The sequence below is a fragment of the Poeciliopsis prolifica genome, unplaced genomic scaffold (genome assembly GCF_027474105.1).
Source record: "Poeciliopsis prolifica strain line A6 unplaced genomic scaffold, Auburn_PproV2 SCAFFOLD021, whole genome shotgun sequence".
Lineage (NCBI taxonomy): Eukaryota > Metazoa > Chordata > Actinopteri > Cyprinodontiformes > Poeciliidae > Poeciliopsis > Poeciliopsis prolifica.
This window is the reverse complement of record NW_026562396.1, coordinates 8,957,887-8,980,429: the sequence shown is the minus strand read 5'-3', so window position 1 is coordinate 8,980,429 and position 22,543 is coordinate 8,957,887. Positions and strand designations below refer to the sequence as shown.

The window sequence follows — 22,543 nt, the reverse complement described above, 5'->3', positions numbered from 1 at the left end:
CCAAGAGGAAGTTGGGGAACTCTGGGTTAGATGTGGAATGGTGTAATACATCCGGACAAACCAGTGGAGGGGCAATTACATCTACACACAATGCAGCAAAGCTGAGCCCATTTCCTTTGATCGTAAATGGTCACCCGTCTGAAGGTTGCTTGTTTTTAAAATGTCCTAAACTCATAATGTTTGTTGATGAAGTGTGTTGAACTGTAATTGTTAATTTTGTACCTCTGGACTCTCTGCAATAATGTCAACTAAAATGTGGCAGCTAACTTATCTCATTAATATGTTTCCGTATAGATTGATCAGAGAAAATGTTCCATTTACTCTGTAATAATACACAGGACCTTGGAGCTTATTGCAACTAGACAATCTGCTGGCTGGAGATCAGAATTAATCTGTTTTTCCCCCTGTCTTATTAATGATTCCTGTAAAAATAGTGAAAAATCATTTCGTTTTTTTCTACTTCATGATATGCATAAAAACTAAGATCCATTTTTGGTCTATAAATAAAACAATTCTGATATTTACTTAAAATATAACAGTGATAAAAAAAAAAATCAGTGAGACAGACGGCTAAATCAGGCCAGATGTTCTTCAGTTTGGGAGATCGGCAGTCTGCCAATATTTGCATGTCAAACCGATGTAATCCACTGATTTTAAATAGCTCACGCTTTTCCAACAGCAACATCCATGTTTGCAGAACTACCCTTCACTGCTAGTGAAATTTCTTTCTACCCTCAAAAATGTCCCAGCAATGTAGAGCCATAATAACTTAGACGAAGGTGAAGTAAAATACAGCGGCTATCGTGGTCACTCCAACTCCAAAAATGGCAATTAGTGGTTTCCTTTGGATCTGGGTAGTAAAAAGACAATGATTTGACTTAACAGGGAGTGGACAATTTTAAAAGAGATTAAAAAAAAAAACAGCTGTGTAAAAATTTATTTTCATTATTTTCTGATTGCATTCAAAATTCAAACCAGTTTGCATTTTTGTGCAATAGAAAGTGAAACTTGTTTTAGTTTCACTTGCAGAAGAAACTCATAATTCAAAACCAAATGGAGATGATCATCAAAACCGTTCAGTAGAAAAGGAAATATTATATTAACTCTGACGGAGTCAGTTTTTGATGCTCCTGCAGATTTCCCCCCACCTGTATGAAATCCCAGGTGTCACAGGAGTCTTTCTTCTCCCTTAACAACTGTGAAAAAGCGGCAGTCACACCGACAGCCTGAGCTGCCGTCGCTGCTGGTGCGAATGTGTGGAGAATGTAAAACAGGATGGGAGGCGATAAAGGACACAGCAGCCATCCGCAGGTGAACAAATGTTATCGGCTCCATCCTCGCCGGTGAATACTGTGAATGTGGCAATGCATCTTGTAAATATTTGCCCTATTGTGCTGCAAGCTGGATCACACCGTGGCCTCAAAGACGCCGTCAAAGTAAAATAACGAGGACATGAGAGCCAGCAGATGACAAGGGGATAGAAATGTAAAAAAAGCACGAAGAGCTGGCGGACATGATTTGAGTCATATAAGCGAGTGCTGTGTATGTCGTGAGGGAGCTGGTCCCTGGCCCAGTGCACTTAAGGCAAGAGGATTAGCCTCCAGAGTATTATTAGAGCTGCTGATTATCCCCTTACCTGAGCCGCCTAATTCGAGCTCAGGCCTGAACATTTAGCAGAAAATTGGAAAAATGTTTGGACTGGGCTTCAGAAAGTGAATTGTGTTGTGCTCTGGTCTGCTGACTCTGGAGCTGTCGCTCGTCCTCTCTCTCTCTCTCTCTCTTTCTCTCTGCTGAACTCATTAGGTCCTGGCCTTTTGTCGCCGCCTCCCCCGCTGTGTGGTTGATGTGATTAATGCACCGCTAACCACCGGGGCCAGAAGCAAGGACTTGTTTTAGTGCCAGGGAACAGCAAACAAAAGAAAATTGTCTCCGCAAATAACAGAGGAGAATACGGGGGCTCGGAGCTGAACAGATCCTTGACTCTTCAGCGAACGTGAGCTTGAGCCAAGCTCTGTTCGGGAGGGTTCAGCAGAAAGGTTTCCAACCCATTTGTCTTCCGAGTATATAGCTGTTACACCTTTTGTTTTTTAAAGCAATTACACACCCACTACCTCTGACCTTGTGTCGAGAAGCCGGCTTTAGGGCCTTGCTTTTCCAGACTCGGGAGTAGAGGAGTCAAACATGTTGCATGTAATTCTGCCAAGTGATCCCGGGACCACGTAAGCCCTTCTAGAAGAGGCAAACTAGTGTTTTTGTTGCTTTGCTGTCCTCTGCTTGCTGATAAACCAGTTGGCGATTGGAAGAGGCAGGTTTGTCCAAACAAACAAACCAACACAGGTAGGGAACTGGCAGCTTCATTCGAAGGATGTGAAAGAGTGTGGGCGAGCGAGTTTTGCTCTGTTGACCTCTGTAATGAGAGACGGGGATTTCCAGGTGCAACTTAACTGTTCACACTACTGTTATTTCTGCACATTCTCAATATTACTGTTTATTTAAAGTAAGATCTATTAATATTCCTGCTTATTTATTTCCGTGTGTTTACCAGTGCTATGTTTTTTCTGCAATGTCACTACACTACTGATGTTGCTTCCCTGCTTCAGTGAAACACCCCCATAATCACGAGCTGCATCACTGTCACATGGCCAAATAAATGCCACAAGGCCAACGCCCTCCTGAAACACAAACAGCAAGAAGATGAAAATTAAAATCAGCCCAAGTTTCACTTTGCGGACCCATGCTGATATGTTAAAAAATTGCCCGATACCGATGTTGATGATGTGCTCACCTAGTTACAGCAAGTATTATACTTATACTTCATATTAGCGACATGCGGTCAGGGGAGGGAGTTAGAAATTTTCTTCCAAATACCTTAATTTCTAGATATTTACTATCAGGCTGAAACAATTAATGAGATTAATTGTAGTGAATCAGTTATGCAAATATTCAACTCAACAATCGATTAATCACTAACTGGAGTACACATTTGCTGAAAGAACAACGAACACGGAGCAGGAATGAAGCTGTTTAGAAAATTCTCCTGTTAATCATCGTTTGCTAACCATTTATTAACCGTTTGATTAAAACCAAAAAGTGAACAGCAGAAGATGCACCCTTGGCTACACATGATCAGGTGTTCACTAGAGGAATGCTGTTATTGCATTTTGAGCAATAAAAATGTCCCTTTTCTTACTTAAAAAAGGAATATATGGTATTGTTTTATATATGTATTTTTACACTTCTTAAACTGGGCAAGAGTCCAAATTTTGTTGCTGGTTTGATACTAAAGTTCTTTGAATCCTTCACTACCATATTTTATTGTTTTTCTGATATTGTATTAAAAGGCTTTAATAATAATAATAATAATAATAATAGCTTGATCAAAGATTCTTTCACTAAACTTGTGACAAAATGTCCTGTATCACGGCAGCACATTATAGCCGCCTGGTTTTTATCAATTTGACCCGCCTTTACTTCTATGTCACTCCCTGACAGATAATTGTTCTCTTGTATTAATGTCACATCTGCATTTGTTCCTGCAGATTTTACTTATTTAACTTCAAGCATTAGTTGTCATGGTATTTCAGACGAATTTCAATTCGTCTGAAATACGTGGGCTTCGTCTGACACCTTGATGTCTTGAGACGAGAAGTTACTGGAATGTGGGTTTGCAATCAGATAACAGTGGGATTAGCAGAGCTGTCTGCTGAATTATGCGTGGTGTCGCGTCACATTAAAAGCGCGGCGTTCTCTGCAGCTGACAATATTTGATGCAAGTGATACAAAGTTGATATCTCCGGTTAGTAGTTGTTAAACTACTTTGTAGATTCTTGGATGCTGTGTTTTGACTTTCACTGTAGGATCAAAAAAAATCCTTTTTTAAATTCATTTTGTTTCATTAGTTTGTTTTCTTTTTTTTACTTGCATGGACAGAGGTGTCTTTATCTAAAATCTATTAAGCTTTTTTTGTTGATTAGAAGGGCCAAACTAATCCAGTGACAATAGTTCTTAAGATATAAAATTTGTAAAGATTTTGAACTACAAGCTGTGATTTAGACACACGTATTGTGTAATATAAAATGATCAACTCAACTTATTTTCCATTTCCTGTTTATAAAAATTACACAAAGACAAAACTGGTTTCGCTTGTCTGGAGAAGTCTTCCTTGGGACACTAGAAGACCAAACAACACTTGGCAGGGGAGCGCCAGCTGTCACCCGGCAAAGAAATTGCCCTAACTTTTTGGTCAGCAATGTCTCTTTTCCGACCCGCATTCAGTCTCCATGGTAACCAATTGCTGTACTGGCTGAGGACTTCACATGGCATGCTTTGTGAACTACCAGAAAGTGTCAAGAAACTAAATTTTGTGGTTGATAGATTGGAGGAGGAGCTGCAACTCAAAAGATAAATTAGTTTTTTTCGTGCCATTAGTTTCAAGCAGTTACAGTTTACGACCAACATTTTGAACTGTAAACAGCGCTCTGTGTGTGTGTGTGTGTGTGTGTGTGTGTGTGTGTGTGTGTGTGTGCGTGTGCTCTAGAGTGTGTAAGGAATAAAGCAGTAGCAGCTCTGCTGTACTGCCTTCAGTTTCCCTGTTTTCTGTTGAAAATCTTCTCCCTTTTGGTCTGAAAAGAAAACCCCCTTCAAATAACTTCTTCTCCTCTGTTTTCTCTCTTGATGACTCACTGATAGCAAAAAGAAATCATTTAACTTGAGTCGCAGTGACTCATCATCGACGATGAAGCGTTGTCATGGGGACATGCTGGGAATTAACCATGGTGCGTTCACTGATTGCAAAGTGATTTTCTTCTCTCAAAGCTGAACTTGTAGGATGAGAATGAGTAATTGTGAGATAAGTATGTTTACGTTGAACCTCTTCCTTTAAAATCTGTCTGTCTGATGTGAAAGCTGTGCGTTCTTCAGCACACGAGGCCACTTTCAAAAGCTTATCCGAATAGTAGGAAGGAAACTCCGTAAAGGTGACTGATGTCTAAGTGAATAAATCATGAAGAAACAAATCAAGGCATTGAATTTATGGGATACATTTTCTAAGAGCTTTCAAGTTAAAACTTAGCATAAATTCATCACAGAGGACGCTTTCTTTGTCCCAAGTGTTTACATCAACAAGATTTCTGAGGTGTCAAAATGATCATCTGGTGTTTACAACCCTTTTTTGTGCCCTTCTGAAGAATTTCCATTGTTTTTGAAGCAGAACGCGGAGACAATGACGAGCATCCCACAACCGCTAACCCGTAATTTGTTCTTCTCTTTTCAGTGTCCAGGGACATGAAACTCAATCCACAGCAAGCTCCTTTGTATGTAAGTATCACAAATCACAATGGCTCTTGTGTGTACTTGATGCAGTTTCTCCAGTGCGCCCAGTTGTGCTTCCTCCTCTCACACAAACAAACAAACTTAAATATGTAAACACTGTGTTGTTTACATATTTAAGTCCTGTCACTTTCCTGACCCGTGTGGCTGCTGCTCTGTGTGAATGGGGACGCCTGTCAGGTCAGCGCAGCGTAAACTTTAACCAGCTCCGTCTGTGATTAATTTTGGATTCTCCAAAAATGTAATCTTCAAAAGAGAAAGTTTGATTAATTGATGCATTTGATTTGTTGCTCAGCTTTACCTGCAGGTTACAGTTCTAATTTATATTTTTATGCACCTTTTTTTTTCTTCTAAGATGCAGAACCTGCTTTGTTTCCATGACATAAAAAACGTAATTAAAACCACACGTGAATACGTTTTGTTCACGCAACAAGAGACTAAAAAATCCCTATGGAAGCCTGTTTTCTGCCACTCTGATTAAAAAAAACATATCCTAATGAGATAACAAACTTTTAACTTGTAGTAAGATAGTTATCATAATTATATTACTATCTCATTTTAATTAAATATGTTTTTGTTTTCTTTTTGTCATAGTGGCAGAATGGGCTTCCATACACTCTGCAGTAGTAATATCTGGTTGTTTATCCACATGACTCCCACAATGTGAAAAAAGTGTTTTAGTAGTAGTTTTTATGAAAAACAACTTTTTATACAGCCAAAAAACTAAATCATCCGGGGGCTAAAAACGTTTTAGCAGAAAACATGAATCCTTTTTTCTAAAATCAGCATAAGCAAATAATTATTTAAAAGGACAACATGACTATGGAGCAAGGCAATGACATGAGAAATATGGAAGACATTTGCTCAGTAACTACATCCACACCGAAGAGTGATGCTGTCAGCAAATTCTTTTTGTCCTGCTTCCATTTGTCGCGTTCACTATCCAAGCAAATACTGCATTTTTGAGTGTTGTTCCTCGTCGGGGTCGATCGAGCTAATAATTTGCCTGGTTTCCTGCTCAGGATGCGTGTCGGTGTGGTTCTGAATGGGAGGAATTAAAAATTCTCCAACACAATTTGCTCACTTGGACGATGAACCTCACTTGTTCAAACAGAATGTGTCCCAAACCCTGCGGATGCTCTAATACCCACTTAAAGCCGGCTTCATTCTGCTAATTACTCTTTGGTTGCACATTTGCTGCCTTTACTCGTCATGCATTAAGTGTTTCAGTTTGATCTCCTAACAAATTACTCCAAAATATATGCAGTTGCTCTTGTGGCTCCTGAATATGTTGATACAAAATTAATGAAGTGTGTGTGTGTGAGTGTGTGAGAGCATTTGGGATATTTCTGAGTTGGTGCTTTTGTGGTTCCACTGCTCTTCTAATCACTAGGCAGGGAGAGGAGGTACACACACACACAAAGCAGATATAGGACATGGAAGAGATTGTGTGTGTGTGTGTGTGTGTGTGTGTGTGTGTATTTAAAGAGTTGACTTGCTAACTCATTTACCAGCCAGATAATCTTATCTGTGATTTACAATCTGACTCTTGACTGAGGCCAGGTGGGTGGTTAGACCTCTAGGCCTCAGGTTTTAGGAACTGCTTCAGTCCGTCAGTGCTTTAAAACAGAAACTAAATGTGTTTAATCCTCTAAGTCGAAGGAAAATGGTTATATTGTTACAGCGTCATTCAAAAAAGGGCTATTACGTACCAAAAGGTATGTAATATTTCAGTTGGTATTATTTGACTTTAACTTAATAAACCGATACATATTGGTAAGTAGATGGAAAATAATTTTTTTTGGACATATTAAAATTGGGTGTGCACTGAGTACAGTTTTGCCCAATACCAATTTTTCTACATGAAAATAAACTCTATATAAGTTCAAGGAGTATATTACTGCAAGGTGAGTCATACTTAATTTTGTAGTGAATGCAAATTTGCTGCATTAACAAATGATCCAATATGTGATTAAAGAGATGAAAAGTTGCACCGGGTCCTGAACTTTTGCTCTAGCATGTCAAGTTTCAAAGTTGTTTTCAAGAATAAAACTTTGAACCAAGCAGGTGTTTTAACCAGGTTAGGTTGTTTGGATAGGATGCTAGGATAAAAGTTCTACTCTGTTCAATTTTTTTTTTACAGTGCCACACGATTTCTGGAGCAGGGTTTCTGTGACCAATGAGATCAAACTAGAGCTCATTCTAGAGCTCATTTACATCACCTTGTTTGGTGAAAATCAAATGTAGCATACCATCACAAACGTCACCAATGACAAATGTGAAAGTGTTGCAGAGATGATGCTTTTAGCTTCATTATTATTCCAACAACATCATCCGGCGTGACTGAATACAAAGTCTTACTACAAAGTAGTGGATGTGTTGCTTATTTAAAATGAAGCTTTTGCTGACCTGGACAAACAGCAGCTGGAAGTCGGGGAAATGGCTCGGCTCATACATGTGTACTCAGAAGCGGTGAGGGAGGAGAGGCTGAGGTCTGTAGCCTCCAGCTGCGCTTTTCATGTCGCTAAAGAGCTGCTTGCTTCTTGTTGAAACTTTATGATTAGCAGTTCAATACCTCAGCAGGTCACTTTGCTCTCCACTGGTTTGAAGTATTTAACGTGGCAATGCAGGCGTCCATTTACACACAGGGGTGCGCTTTACTCGGCTTTTAAACATATATTTTCTTTCTGTCGTTTAAGTCGAGCAAATAAGTCAATTCAATGTGTTTTTGCACAGATTTTAGCCTCCAGCCAGTATAGTTCCTCTGTGTGTGTGTGTGTTTGTGTCTGCTCTTTTGCATGTTTTGCAAAGATGGCTGTCTGTGGAGCTCTGTTTCCTGCCGTCTCCAGCAGATGTTTCACATCTTTCGTCTCTTCGCCTGCTGCCAACACGTTTGCATCCAAAAAGGGACTCTCAGCGATCTTATTCAGCTGACTTTCTACTCTGCTTTCACTTCTGTTTTCTCTCAGCACCAGCCTCTATCTCGGCTCTCGTTACCCAATATTGGTACATATATAGATATTTTTTATGAATGTTTATTCATTGAATCGGCTTTCTTATGTCAGAGAAGATTCCTCCATGTTGCGTCGTTTATCACGGGGTCGAGGGGTGATTTGGGGAAAACATGAGGCCCGCCAAGTTGCCGCAAGAAGCCGGTGCTGTTATCGCTACGGAGTGTAACGGCATTCTGTCTGAAGTGATCCAGAGGAAGAGAGAAAATCATTTCTCCTTTTGCTTCTCCTTTGTTTGTGGCTGAAAATGTGGAACTTATTTCACATCGATGTATTTTCATTTTCCCATGGAGCACAAAACTGCCAAAATCACTGAGGTGTCAATTCACTCCCGACGAGGCAAACCCCAATTTTCAGTCGGAGCTGAGGATAAGAGATGAGGGTTTAATAGAGAGGATGTCATGGCTGCTGGCTTCAGTTGGGCCCTCGACTCATTTACTGCACTTCCTCATCTCTCCTTGTTAAAGCTGACACGCTCTGCGCGCCGCTAAACACGTCACGAGCCGGCTTCCTCACTTCTGGCTCTCTGCAGGTCCCTCCAGGATGCATCTCTCTGTCCGTGGCCTTTGGGGTGACTTTGAACACGTCTCCTCCACTCTCAAACCGTTCAAACGGCATTTCTGGCTTTGCCGAACAGAGAGTCCCAAGGTTGCTGGTTAGCCTCGCTGCTGCCCTCCAGACTTGAAGAAACGTTGCCCTGAAAGAGAGGAAGGCAGCACCTTTGACCCTCTGCTCAGCTCAGACGATGGGTGAAAAAGCTTCGGCGTCGCTCACAGTAAATGGGGGAGACGTTCTCCATTCTGTTGACCCCAGTGGGAAAAAAAAAAAGTTTAATTGAACAATATCCCTATTTTCTGTCCCATCTCCTCCCCCCTTTGGTCTGTCCTCAGATGACACCACATCATTCCACAAATTGTGCAGCCTCACTCTGGGCCTTTGTTGCGTTCGAAATAAAGCAGGCAGCATTTATGCACAATTACGCTTTTGAATCTTTGCGCTCTGGTAATTCAGTGGTTATCCAGTTCACACAGTTGAACTGAATGTAGCTGAAATTTTGTGCAGTTAAAAAGCTCCAGACACTGAAACAAATGAAGTAACTGACTGTCTACTGGTGTCCTAAACAGGGTCGCCAGATCTGAGTTTCCAAACCAAAAACAACGCAAAGCCCGTCCAACTCCAAAATTAATGTAATGATAGCATCATGAATTGTCCTTTGTTATATTCTGACCAGAACCAGATCCCATTGGGACTGTAAAGGACTTGACTGACCACATTGAGACTGGAGTTTTTTTTATGGTGATATATCTTTTTAAATCTTGAAATTACCCTGGGACTTCTGCTTTACACCTCTGCTACATAGTGACACTTGATTAATAATTGACAATTTCATATTCAACGGATTCTAGAGATTTCAATCAAAATTAACTAGTAAGATGAGTAATAACACAGCATTTTATATTGTGTTTTTCTGCCACATCATGGCGACTATTTCAAAAGAACTGTCCTCTGAAACCCTTATAAAAATCCGCCAAATGTTGTGAAAAGCAGCCGAAATTTTAACAACCCACCCAAAGCAGTTTTTTCCCCCCAAACATGTTAAAAAACTGCCTATTTGGATGAAAACTTGCCCAATTTGCCAACACTGGTCCTGAATGGCCAACACTTTTGTGGTATTTTATTAAACTGCTTGTATTTTGTAGTCCTGTCAAATCGATTAAAACATTTTAATCAGCTTAATTACACTCTGGCCCTGTGATTAATCACGATTAATCAGTGTTAGAAGTGGACATTTATTATATTGTTTAGTATTTATCATGATAAGTTTCTTATAACAAAATGATTTTGATTTATCGCTGTCACAATAAATCAAAGTAAAATCAAAGTAAATCAACAAGTTTAACGTCCCAAAAAAACTGTCCATATTGCCAGGATTGTTATTTTTACTATTTTTCTCCTATTTTGTATTTTATTGATGTGCCATGCATTCACAGGCTTACAGTTTGTAAAAACAAAAAGAAAGGCTGAAACAATTAATCGGATTACTCACAATTTATTGGTCATTGAATTAATTGTCATCTAGTTTAGTAATTGATTAATCGTTAATTGGCATGTGCAGACTACAAAAAAGAGCATATACTGAAAAAACAACATATTCAGACCAGTAATTAAACTAAAACTACAAAATATTTATAGTTTGTATAGAAGATAAAAATGCCTTTGTCTCTGAATATGTTTTAGTCAAAATTTTAGAAGTGAACTTTTTTTTAAAAATCTTCACCCAATTCAGATTTAATGCTAAAGTATTGCATTTTTGGCAGTAAAAATTTTATTTAGTTATTTAGAAAGGAATTTATTTTCAATTGCATCTTTAAATGTGTTTCCAATAATGTATTAAAAACCCATTAATGTTTCTAATACATTAATGTATTACAAACTTTCAACGTCAGAATAATTGATAGATAAATTGATTACTAAAACAATCATTAGTTGCAGCCCTACAAAAAAATAATAAATATGTCTTAACATCACTTTCATTGTTTTCAACAAAATATCACATGAAGTCCGTATCTTCCACCCCTAATGAATGTGCTTGACTTTGTAAGGTTGAAATGCAAAAATGCACATTTTCAAAAAAAATGTTAGTGTTTTATTGTCTCAAACCAAATCTCAGTTTTCCACGTTTTTATATTCCAGAAGGTTTTAAAGAAGTCATTCGGCAAGTCAAAAATAAAACTCTCCTCATAGCTTAGCACACTCTCCACTATATGAAGAATGCATTTTTTATTTTTTCTTCCTTTCACTTATGGTCCCGTTTGTCTCAGCAGGGTCGATGTGTTGTCACAGTGCAGCTTTCCGACGAAGAGCTGGCTGCAGATGATCGGGGAGTGGACTACTTCCTGCTGTTCGCCGGCAGCACGCAGAGACATCTAACCAGCACCCTGAGGAGCAGCCATGACACCTTACAGGCGTTATGTCCCGGTGAGCCACCGCCACAGCCACGCCTCCACAACCCCGGTTACTCCCAACAGGAAGAGAGACAGTAATCCACACATATGCCATCTAATGTCTCTCCTGTTTTCAAAATTTCCATTTTCAATAGATGAAATGGCTGAAATTAGATTAGAGGTACTAAACTTGAAACTCAATTTGTGCTGCATTGGAAATTATATATACCAGTTAAATTTTCTTCTCAGTTTGTGTCACTGCAAACCTTAAAAGTATTTCCTTTGTATTTCACACAAAGTAGTGAGTGATTACTAAGCAGAGAGAAAAATTACACATTGTCGGATGCATTATGCTGTTTATTTATGTACTCTGAGACAATGTATAAAATTTCATTATCCTGCAAAAACACTCAATTTCAGGTTTTTTTTTTGTGGAAATTATTGTAATACACTTGAATTAAAACTAACTTCAAGAAAACTCTTCATATAAAAGCTTGTTTTAAGTCAATTCTTGAGTACAAACTGTACTGGTTCCACTGACAGATCTTTTCATTTCAAACTGAAAAAATATCTCACTGTAAGTGAAAAAATCTGCCAGTGGAACAACAAGGTTTTTTTATATCAAGCTAATATTCAAGAATGTATCGTCCTTGCTGCTGTTGGATTTTACAGAAACAGAAATCTTTCTCTTCCATTTTTTTAGTATGACTGATGAATTACATCAGGCTGAGCTTATATTGAGTAAATTCAGTCCGTGTTTGTTGAGCAACTGACTGCAGAGTTGGTAAACAAGCAACAACTTCAAACACATCATATAGCAAAGTTCACCGTGCACACAAGCTCTTGTTAAGAATTAGTTTTTTTGTTGTTTTATTTTAAAGAGCAACAGGTAATATGGTTTCCAGTATATAATAACCAAGGCTAATAATACCAAAAGATGTCTACCATTAACAGTCATTTTGCCTTTTTAGGATAGTTAATCATTTGTGATTTTTAGTGTAGTTCAGTTCCTTTAGATACAGTCAATGTGTCCTTTTGAGTGTCCAAGTAATACTTTTACATTTCTGATTATTCCTAAAGTCAATACTTTGGAATATTGAATATTTATCCTGTCTTTATCCTTATAAAACACTAATTTACAAGTAACGTTTTAGAAAATATAGGTGCTTGTTTTAAATAGCTAATTCCTTAATATGGCTGATAAAGTATGAGTTTCAATGCTAGATTATTTCACTTATAACGGAAAAATGACATTTTTCCATAAGAATAATGATAATGTATTATATATGCAAAGATTATATTAGAAATAATCTTCCAATATAACAAGCGACTTTTCGTCAATATTAAAGAATTATTGGCTTCAAAGAAGCTCCCATATCCTGCTGAAAAGTTGCAACTAATTTAGTTTTGTATTATTTCAATGTACTAAGATTTTTGCTGTAGAAAACTAGACCAAAATTACTTGGTAAGATTTTGTGTTTTGTGCAGTGCAGAGCTGCTTGAAACATATTGGACAGTCTACTAAAAACGATAAACTGTATTAAAACTGCTACAGTAGTTGGCAAACAGCAAAAGATATCATCTAGTTTTGATGCTTTTCTGCGTTCAACAATAAATGATGCGAGAAGCAGCACCAAGCACGAAGGACAGGAAGTAGAGCGCTAGCAGAATTTGTTTTCCTCTGCGTCTCCCTTCCTGACAGGTAAAGAATAAAGACAGGACATGATAAACGGCGTTATCTTATTAAGAGCTCAGCTGAATTACAGGCGTCTGTTGGGGGTTGTGGAGAGGTGTTACTTTCTTTTCACAGATCCGCTTCGCCGCTTCTTCCATGGGGCCGATATGGACTCCAAAGGGCCGAGTTTGCAACCGGCCAGGACGCCGCGTTTTCCCAGACGGCTTAAAAAAAATTTATATAAAAGCGGCAGTGCATTCTGTGAATCGCTGCGATTTAAATGCCCTCGAGTAAAGCAATAACAAACTTGGCTTGCTGTCAGCTGTCTCAGTTTGAAGAGCCGCGCAGTGGTAAATCACATGCGGGGAATGTTGCCAGTTGAGGCGGTACTGTAGTTGTTCAAATAATTACAATATTTCAGAAGCAGGAAATCTGTCAGGACTGGATACATTCACAGAGAAAGCTATTTATGAGAGATTTATCACCCTGCGGACAGTGAGATCTTTAATATTGTTAAGAAAGTCAAATAAATCAACAATCAAAACTGAAGAATATATCAACAACTTGAAGACATTTATAACAACTACGAACTAGACCAGATCCAAGGAAGATCATCCTGACAGCAGACGGCAAGATGTTAAAGTACCCTCCCGCCCCCGCCCAAAAAATCTTGATACATCATCACACCATCTACAGCAAACAGGTTATTACTGCCATTGCTGTAATAATGCTTGTCTGTCATAAGAGGGGATTTCACAAATGTAACTTTCTACAGAGACATGAAGGGAGAAAATTTTACTAAAACCCCACAGAAAGCCAGAATATCTACCCTCTACTAGTCTTATTCTCGTAGGAAAGTCAACAAGAATAAGACTTCCAGCTACTTTTTGTTGATACTATTTGTTTAATGTCTCAAATTAGGTTTGTTTTTGGCGTTTGCCTCTAATCAAATCACTTCCTTTTCCAGATTTAAATAATATTGTAGAAGTAAACATAATCAAGTATTCTACCGATTAAACGTTTAATCGTCAGAATTATCAAATAAAAAAATGGGCACATTTGGCAGATTTTTCATTTAACCACCTAAGCCTCTTCTATGCAATATCAGAAATACATTTAACAATGCAAATAAACAAAATATAAAAAGTTTACGTTTTAATGCCTAAATGCAGTGACTGCATTCTTTTAGTAAATGCTTGATCATTTGTAGCAAAAGATTCATCTGCAGCTAATAATACTATTTGGCTTTTGACAAGACCCTAACATTATCATGTGGAGAGCTCAGCCCTTTCTTCTTGACTTAAGCATCAGTATAGTGTAGGACTGACCTGCTGATTATTTTGTGGATTAACCGATTAATAATTGGATAGCAAAAGGTGATTCGGAGATTTCCTTTCAACTGATTTTGAACCATAAACTTTTTTTTAAAGTTTCTTTTTATCTACAAAAGCATCACAATTAATCCAATTAATCCTTTCAGCTCAAAAACATTGATATGTGAAGATTTCTTTCAAAAGAATCAAATGTTTAACGAGATGTTTCTCGTTAAACATGTTTCATGTAACTACAGTGTATTTGCATAGACCTCTGTCCTCCATGCTCATTCTGTTGTTGTGATAATCATTCATTGCATTCATTTGCATAAAAAGAATATAACTGAATATAACGGTGCATTGTTAATTTGCTGGACTCTGACTTGTCAACAAAGGAGATGGAGTTCAATTGGACAAATGTTTCAGTAAGATAAAGATCACGGCTATTTGCTTTTAATTTTTCTGTGAGTTGGAATTATTCCAGCATTGCAAGTCTGAAATGATGAATATGTAGTGAATACAGTTTGCTTTTCTTTTTTCCATTCTGTGCCCAGGCTTCCTCCTCACAGCCTAGAAAAAAGTATGTCAGGTTAATCTGTGACTCTGAGTGTCTTCAGTTCGGCAAATCACATTAATGAGCTACACGTCGGCCACCGCTGGAACTGCGGAAGTGTTGCCGTCAAGGAAATGACTAAAGTGTCCCTGGGAGCCGTGCGAGTGTGAAGGAGGCAGCTAAAAACTGAAGCATAGAGCGTTTTAATAAAAACCATCAGAGAATGTCATCAATTAAGCCTCATTCTCCGAATATTTCCACACTTTGTCAACATGTATTTTGGAGATGAAAAGAAGTCAGGGTTGTTGTTACTTTGTCAGACTGCTGTACTTTCAGTCAGCATCAACCGTCTGTTTGTCACTTCTGCTTTCATAAGGCTGCACAACTACAACGTCTGCAGGCTGCATCAAAACCATTTTGAAAGAATCTCATGGAACGCTTATATCAGGTTTCCGTAAAGTCCTCATGGGCAGAAATGTTAAATATTAATTAATATTTTTAATGATTCAATAGAACAGTCCTCTTCTGGGTAGATCATTAATCCAAACGTAACAACCAAATTTTAAAGGCCAGAATAAGGCGACACATAGAAATTTATTGAAGAGCCTTTCTAATCCACAAAAGGAGAGAATTACACAGTAATACACGGTTACATGTCCCAAAAAAAATTCACATAACTTTTGGTAGCCATTAAAAGACTTGGCTGTTGGAAATGTGGTAAATGTGTTTTCTTATCAGAAAAAGTATAAATTATTTAAATTTTTTATTTTTTCTAAAGCTCAGGCGTGGCTTTGAATTTTAAACACGGTTCGCTAATGCTGAATGAATGTTTCACCCACTGTGTGACATTTGCCCAAGTAGTGTCATTTTGTTGGAATACATAACTTTGGCTCCGTGACTATAATAGGAATTGATTATTCTGACAATCGATTAATTGGATAAAAAAAAAAGTCATATTCTGCATATTTTTAACTTAACTGTTTAAGTCTTTTTCTATAGTACTGGAATGCATTAATAGTTCCAAATAAACATGAATGTTTATCAGCTGTATTGAAAGACCTGAGGTCTGTAGATTTGTATATGTTTTAGCTGCAGATGTGTTCCTTACTAAAACATATCAGGTGTACACTTAAAGAATGCTATAATTCCAGGCAATAAAATTTTCTCATTTAAAAAAGGAATTGAGTTGTTTGGATGTTATGGTTTTCTATAAAAGCCTCAAATGAAATCTCTCCAGAATGTGTCCTTTTCTATTATAAGATTAATCAATTAATCGCCAGAACAATCAACCGATTAATTGATAATTAAAGTAATTTAGCCGTGACTAAATTTCATCTTGATAATTTCATCATCATAATTTAAAATAATGTTTATGTATTTCATGTAAAGAGACTGATGATGATTATGATTAAAACTGTCAAAACAGGTTAAAACTGCAGGCTTTATAGATGCAAAAGGTGCTGAGGTGTTGATCTTTTTTTTATAAATATGTACAATTCACAGATGAAAATAGTACAAGCTCTTGAAAACATTTTATTTCCAGCTGCAGGAATTATATTGATTGAATGGTGTAAAAAACCAAAACAATTTAGTCCTCTCCAGGCTCGTTTTCCCCTCTGATCTCTCTTTGTTTCTCTCTCATTGTATCATAGCTCACGACTGCTGTGAGGTGGTGTTGGTCACCTTGTGTTCAGCCACCCAGACTCCCTCCAGGGACCCTGAGAACCCAGCATCCTGCCTGGGGACCGTGGCTCCATTGGCCGAGCATCGATTCAGCTTTGTCCAGGATTTAGCTTTTGACATGGCCCAGTTCTTGGTGAGCCGTCATTTCGTCTCCCATAGCGCTATATCTTGAGAGCAGGGAAACCAAATAATGCATTTTGTTTTTGTTTGCTGCCCTAATGTCTGACATTAATACTCTATTACTGAATTCTCTTTCTCTCAGCTCGCAGTCGCTTAGAAACGTACAGTCGAAGAGAAGAAAATTGATCCGGACTCCAGCGTTCATGCGCTTCTAAATGGAACATTATTTTCTTTACTTGCTGAATCTGATGTTTTCAATAACACAGCCGGAGCTCCAAATTGCACTCGTGTGGAAGCGACTCCCTACATTTACATCTTCCATTATTTATCGGCGCCTGGTTAATGCTCTCATGCTCGACTTTTATAAAAGGAGCACGTGCCAAAATCTCTGCTCGCTCTCCTCTGCTGAAAAGTCGACTCATCTCTGTAATCACCTTCCACACAGGTGAGCACAGCGGGCCGGGCCGACGGCCTCGACGGGGCCCTCCTCCTGGATGAGTGTCAGATTCCAGTGCAAGAGTGTGAGCGCCTGGATGAGAACCTGGCACTGGCCCTCCACCACCTTGTGTTGCCTCCAGAATGGAGTCTGCTGGGGAGCAAACAGACCAGCAGCACCGGTGAGCCTGGAAAACCATCACATGTAGCGCCTTGCTGAACGACTCCTACTTGGGTTTTTGTGTTTTTTGCAGTTTGTGATGTTGCTACCAAAAACAATAATGAATCAGATTAGACTTTTGTGATAGTCTAATTTTGTGTATGATTGTTATTAATTAAAGGTGTGTTATCATGTAAAATTGACTTTTTTGAGCTTTACATCATATTATCTTATTCCCTATTCAAAAACATAACTGGAGCGTTGCCTTGAGTCCTTTATGCATGTTTGAGAAATCCTTCAATATCTCATGGCAACCATTCAGCAAAACAGCTGAAGGGACTAAAGGTGCATCTCCTGCTCTTTTCTTTAGGGTTTGGGGCGTGGAGTTTCCAAGCTCCTTCAGACTAGCCAGTGTCAATTAGAAAGCACCTGTTGGAACTGCGCATCTGCTGAGCTCAGTATGTGAGCTGCTTCTCAGTGAAATGCTGGTAAAAATATTGTTAAATGGTTAAAAGAGGATCCATGTTGTGGTGACTTCAGAAAGAGCAGAAACTTTTAAAGAAACAGAGGCGCAATTTTAAGTTAAATTTCTTTCACAAAAACAACTCAGTAAAAAGTATTTCATCTCTTACAAATTTTTATAACAACTGAAGGTAATATTGTTGCTTGATTACGCTATAAAATGACTCTGTGCCTTGAAAACACAAAAAGCTATGCCTTTAAGTCTTCTGACAAGTTTTAAAAACTACCAACTCTTTTCTTTCCTCTTCACAACTACAGTTAAAACCAGAAGTTTACATACACCGAGTAAAAATATGTGTAAATTAATCTCTGCCATACTGTTTCCCAGTGTTTCTTTACCAAAAAACGCAAAATGATGAACGATAAGGTGTGGAATTCACCAGAAGGAGTGAGAGCGACGCTGACTGACACTGCAGAGCAAAACCAGTATGCAGAGGCCATGCCTACTAAAATCTCAGCTTTACATAGCTCTCATTCTTCACGGTTGCATTCAGCAAATGGAAACATTTTTTTCAGACAGTGAGGGAGAAAGGTTAATGAATCTTTTTATTGGCTGAATGTCAACTTCTGGTAATCACTTTACATTTACTTTCTGTTAGTCTGACTCCATTAGACACATTAAAGTTTGTGGTTGTGATCTGCTAACATGCAAAAAGATTCAAGGGGTATTAGTGGTTTTATAGGGAACTATGTTATAGCTACACAACTCAAAACTGTTAAGTTGTTTTTCTTTCTATGTATTGACTCAGTGTGTGTAATTTGCATTATGATCTGATTGAAGTAATTGCCTTTTACAAAAGAATATCGCTGTTCAGTAATAAATTGCTCTCTTACTCTCAAGCACCATTAGCGCAGAAGCAGAGTGAAATTAACCATATTTTATGTTACTGCAGCTAGAGCAGTAATGTCCGGGGTAACTGTGGTCTAAACCACTTGTGTGAATTGTCTCAAATACATTTAGAAAAATTATAGCTGTTCAATTACAAAACCACTTGTCTATAACAACAACAACAAAAAAAAGGTTATAATCCATTCCATGCAAGCCTGGACCTACAGGGTTTTGCTGTGTCATAGTTGTAGTCGGGAGGCAACTCAAAGACGATCCTGGCAAATTCTGCTTTGCTCTACTAAAACTAATATGCCTGGTCTATTTCCAGCCATTAAAAGCAGATGGGAAAAGCGTGACGACGCAAAAGATTGCCGTCAGTTGACAAACTGTAACATGGATCACATGACTATATTGGTATACATTTACTTTTTCCTCGAAGACTGAGTTTGGATTTAATGCACGAGAAGCCGCAGCGGCCCCTTCTTTACCAAAAAACGCAAAATGATGAACGATAAGGTGTGGAATTCACCAGAAAGAGTGAGAGCGACGCTGACTGACACTGTAGAGCAAAACCAGTATGCAGAGGCCATGCCTAATAAAATCTCAGCTTCACATAGCTGTCATTCTTCACAGTAATGCAACTACAAAACAATGGCTCTATAGAGATGATGCACTTAAACAGAATGGTGCTAGATGAAGAGCGAACAGTGCCCGGGGAAACGCAAGATGTTAATGGGAATTTGTCCGTAGGGTATCCGTTTCTTCCTGATATCCGACCTTCATACCAGAAACTGTTGACAGCTTCAAAGCATCGTAGAGGTTTATGTATCTGCTGTCACTGCTAGTGAAAAGTATCAGCATCATTAACATGAAGGCATGTGCTAATTTGGGAATTTTAAAGATGCATTTCAACATTTTTTCAGGGTGAGATGACTCTCTGTCAAACACTTTCAATACATTAGAAAAGAACAAGAACTGGATGCGCAAGTAAGATTTTATTGTAAATCTTTTTTCTCATCCACACAGTGTCAAAGAAATTTAAAGAGGCAGTTTTGTGTAAAATCGACTTTTTTGAGTTACATATTACAGTATGATTTTATTCCCTCATCAAAAACATGCCCAAAGTACTGCTGTGGTTCTTTAATGCAGATTTGAGAAATCTTTGAATCTCCCATAGTAACCATCGGGGCGCTTAAATGCTTGGTCTCACTAAAAACCGCCTTCCGTGCCACTTCTCCTCGGAGCTGCAGTCTCCAGCCGAGCTTCCGCCTCACAGGTCATCCCTCGCTGACCCTTCACCTCACAGCTCCTCTAGACTAGCAGCAGCAACAATTGGCAAACATCTGGTGGGACTGCTTATCATACAAAGTACTTCTCAGTCCAATTCTCCAAAGAACATTTGTAAAATTGATGGAGAAACATTGCTGTAATGACATGGTGAAAGCAGAGTGTCAGAAAGAACAGGAGCTTCTTCAAGTGACAGAGGCCCGATTGTAGTCAGTTTTGTTTTAAGTATGCAGCATTTTCATGACAACTGAAGGTAACATTTACTGGATTGTGCTGCAAATTGTGGCTATAAAGTATATAATCCTAGCCCTTTAATATTCAGACAAATGTTCTCTGAATCTATGCAAGTTGCATAGAAACTCCAGGTTTTTTATAGCTGTCAACAAGATCCTGATTTGATTCTAGCTGGATGTTTTTATTTATTCATTTTCAATGGGGTTGAGGTCAATGTCATTCCAGATTATGCATGTTTGCAACTTCTTCACATTTGTTTGGTGTTAATTTTCCAAGCTGACAAAATGGTTCAAATGTGTCTTTGAAAGATCAAGTCTAAACTTATCACCAGCTCTGCACCTTAACCTCCATGAAATAACATTGTTTAGTTGCTATGGAAGTAGCAGTAACTACTCAGTGTGAAACACCTTCGATTCGGCTCTCGTCTTCATCCTCTCTGGGCAGAGGCAGCAGCAGCTTGGTTTGTGAGAAGTGGCCGTATCAGTGCAAACTAAGACACGGTTTTATCGAAATTAAAGTGGCAATTTTCTCCGGCCGTTGACTCATTTCACTTTAATCAGTTAAAGGAAGCTAAATGAGCTGATGTGGATGATAAACTCTGCGAGGTAATTGCTCTGTGTGAAGCAGCATAAATAGGACTTCTGGGAGTAGTTAGTGTGCTGCCTCTGCCTCTGGCTATTGCAAAGATAATATCTCATGGTTCAGCTCAGATTTGGATGTTGGACCAAGGCAAAAGAACCAGCGAAATATTTCAGCACAACTGAGGAAAACGGGCTAACAGGACACAGAAAGTTTATATCACTGGGGTTTAGAGCCTCCACATTTAAGAAGAATCTGTTTGTTGTTGGTGTTCAGTCGGAGAAATAAACGGATGAATTCAGTAATGGGCTTCCTCTCAATTAGATAAGATCCACTTGTTAACGTAATGGACACACGCAGACACACCCTCTCCCCCCTTTTTTGCATCGCAATCAGTTGTCACAGTTTGGACGTGGAAGGCTGCTTCCAGCTGCGGTGAGTGATGTGTGCTCTAATAGGCTCTGCTGCGCAATATGTCACCTCTTCAACGCGAGACGTTCTGCAACGGTGAACTGCAGGGGAGGGGAGAAGAGCGCGGCCCCGCTCTCCCATTTATCAGATCTGTCAGATGATGGATAGTGGAGGAATGCAGGTGGAGGTGACAGTGGTTTATCTCAGTCATCCTTCAAGCTGTGGGCCCACAGCAGCCACTGATCTCACACCACCGCCAGCTATTTATTGTTGTCAGCGGATGTTCATCTCACCTGGGAAATCTTGCATGTCATTAAAACGGTTTAACAGTTCCCGGTTTGTCTTAGCGGCCTGCTGCAGTAGGTGTCAAAATTATCTTTGGACAGTGAGCGACGGTTCACAACAAAAATCGATATCTGTCTGAAGGATCCACAGTTTCGATCAGCTCAGTGTTGTAGAGTTGATCTTGTATCATTTCATAAAGCAGTACGGGGCAGACGTGCTTTGTGCTCGTAGGAGAAATATTGTTCCCTCTTTACGAGTTAACACCATCCTTTATGGCCGCAGTGGAATTAATGTGATGTGCTTTTATCAACATACATCAACTTTACATTACCAAAGCACCCATATATAACTTTGCAGTTAAAAAGAAGCAGTGTTATGTGCTTTTCAAGCACAGAGAGCCATTTCATAGCACAAGCAAGTAACTCTGTTAACTTCACTTGCTATAAAAATGCTATATATATCAAGTATGAGTTGAAAGAAATTTCACTTCATAATTTAAATGTCTTGAAATTGGATATGTGTCTCATTAAACTCCCCCCCCTGCTTTTTCTGGAACTCCACTTTCAGGAAGTCATCACATCTCCTCTGTTAATCCTTTAATAGTTTTTACCTATAAATCTATGACTACCTATGACTCTATAAACCTTTTTTCAGTAAGCCAGCTGGTGCTCAGTGTATAGAAATGTTTTTTCTATACACTTGATTTTGCTAAGAGAATATTATAATAACATGATGCAAAGTTCAAAAAAGCACATTTTTGCACAATACTGTCCCTTTAAAGCTTTTTTTTTGTAGCATCTTATTTTAGAATGTGTAATCTGCTGTTATGCTGCCCTGTTTTTGTTTCTGGAGATTGTGGGATGATTTCATCCTTCCCTAGCCCCTGAGGAGACCTCCATTAAACAGCAGAAGGTCCTCACCAGAACACTGTAAAAATATATTTCATCTGTATGCAGTGCTTGGATGAGACTCTGGAGTCAACTGGTTACATTGTAATGTAGAGTTGTGTGTCATCTGTGTAGTAATGGTAACTAGTCTTATTTCTTGATATGACCTGAGTTAATCTGAGTCTGTAGATATTAAATAGGAGGGGAACCCAGGACTGAACCTTGGGGTACAATGTGACTTTTTCCATTCTAGTAAGAAGTTACAGGTTCTTTAGGTAAGATTCGA

The 22,543-nt window shown here is 38.7% G+C and overlaps 1 protein-coding gene across 8 annotated transcripts in view; it reads left to right on the top strand.

Moving 5' to 3' along the window:
* The window catches only part of LOC129369408 (A-kinase anchor protein 13), a 124,338-nt gene that overhangs the window by 18,530 nt on the left and 83,265 nt on the right, over window positions 1-22,543 (top strand). For 5 of the 8 annotated variants that reach the window (XM_055044778.1, XM_055044783.1, XM_055044782.1 and 2 more), the window contains exons 2-5: window positions 5,273-5,316; window positions 11,162-11,318; window positions 16,478-16,641; window positions 17,074-17,245. In XM_055044778.1, the coding sequence (XP_054900753.1) occupies window positions 5,284-5,316; window positions 11,162-11,318; window positions 16,478-16,641; window positions 17,074-17,245 (526 nt within the window). In that variant the 5' untranslated portion in view covers window positions 5,273-5,283. The remainder of the gene's footprint in view (window positions 1-5,272; window positions 5,317-11,161; window positions 11,319-16,477; window positions 16,642-17,073; window positions 17,246-22,543) is intronic. The other 3 variants (XM_055044781.1, XM_055044779.1, XM_055044780.1) reach the window with 1 other exon arrangement.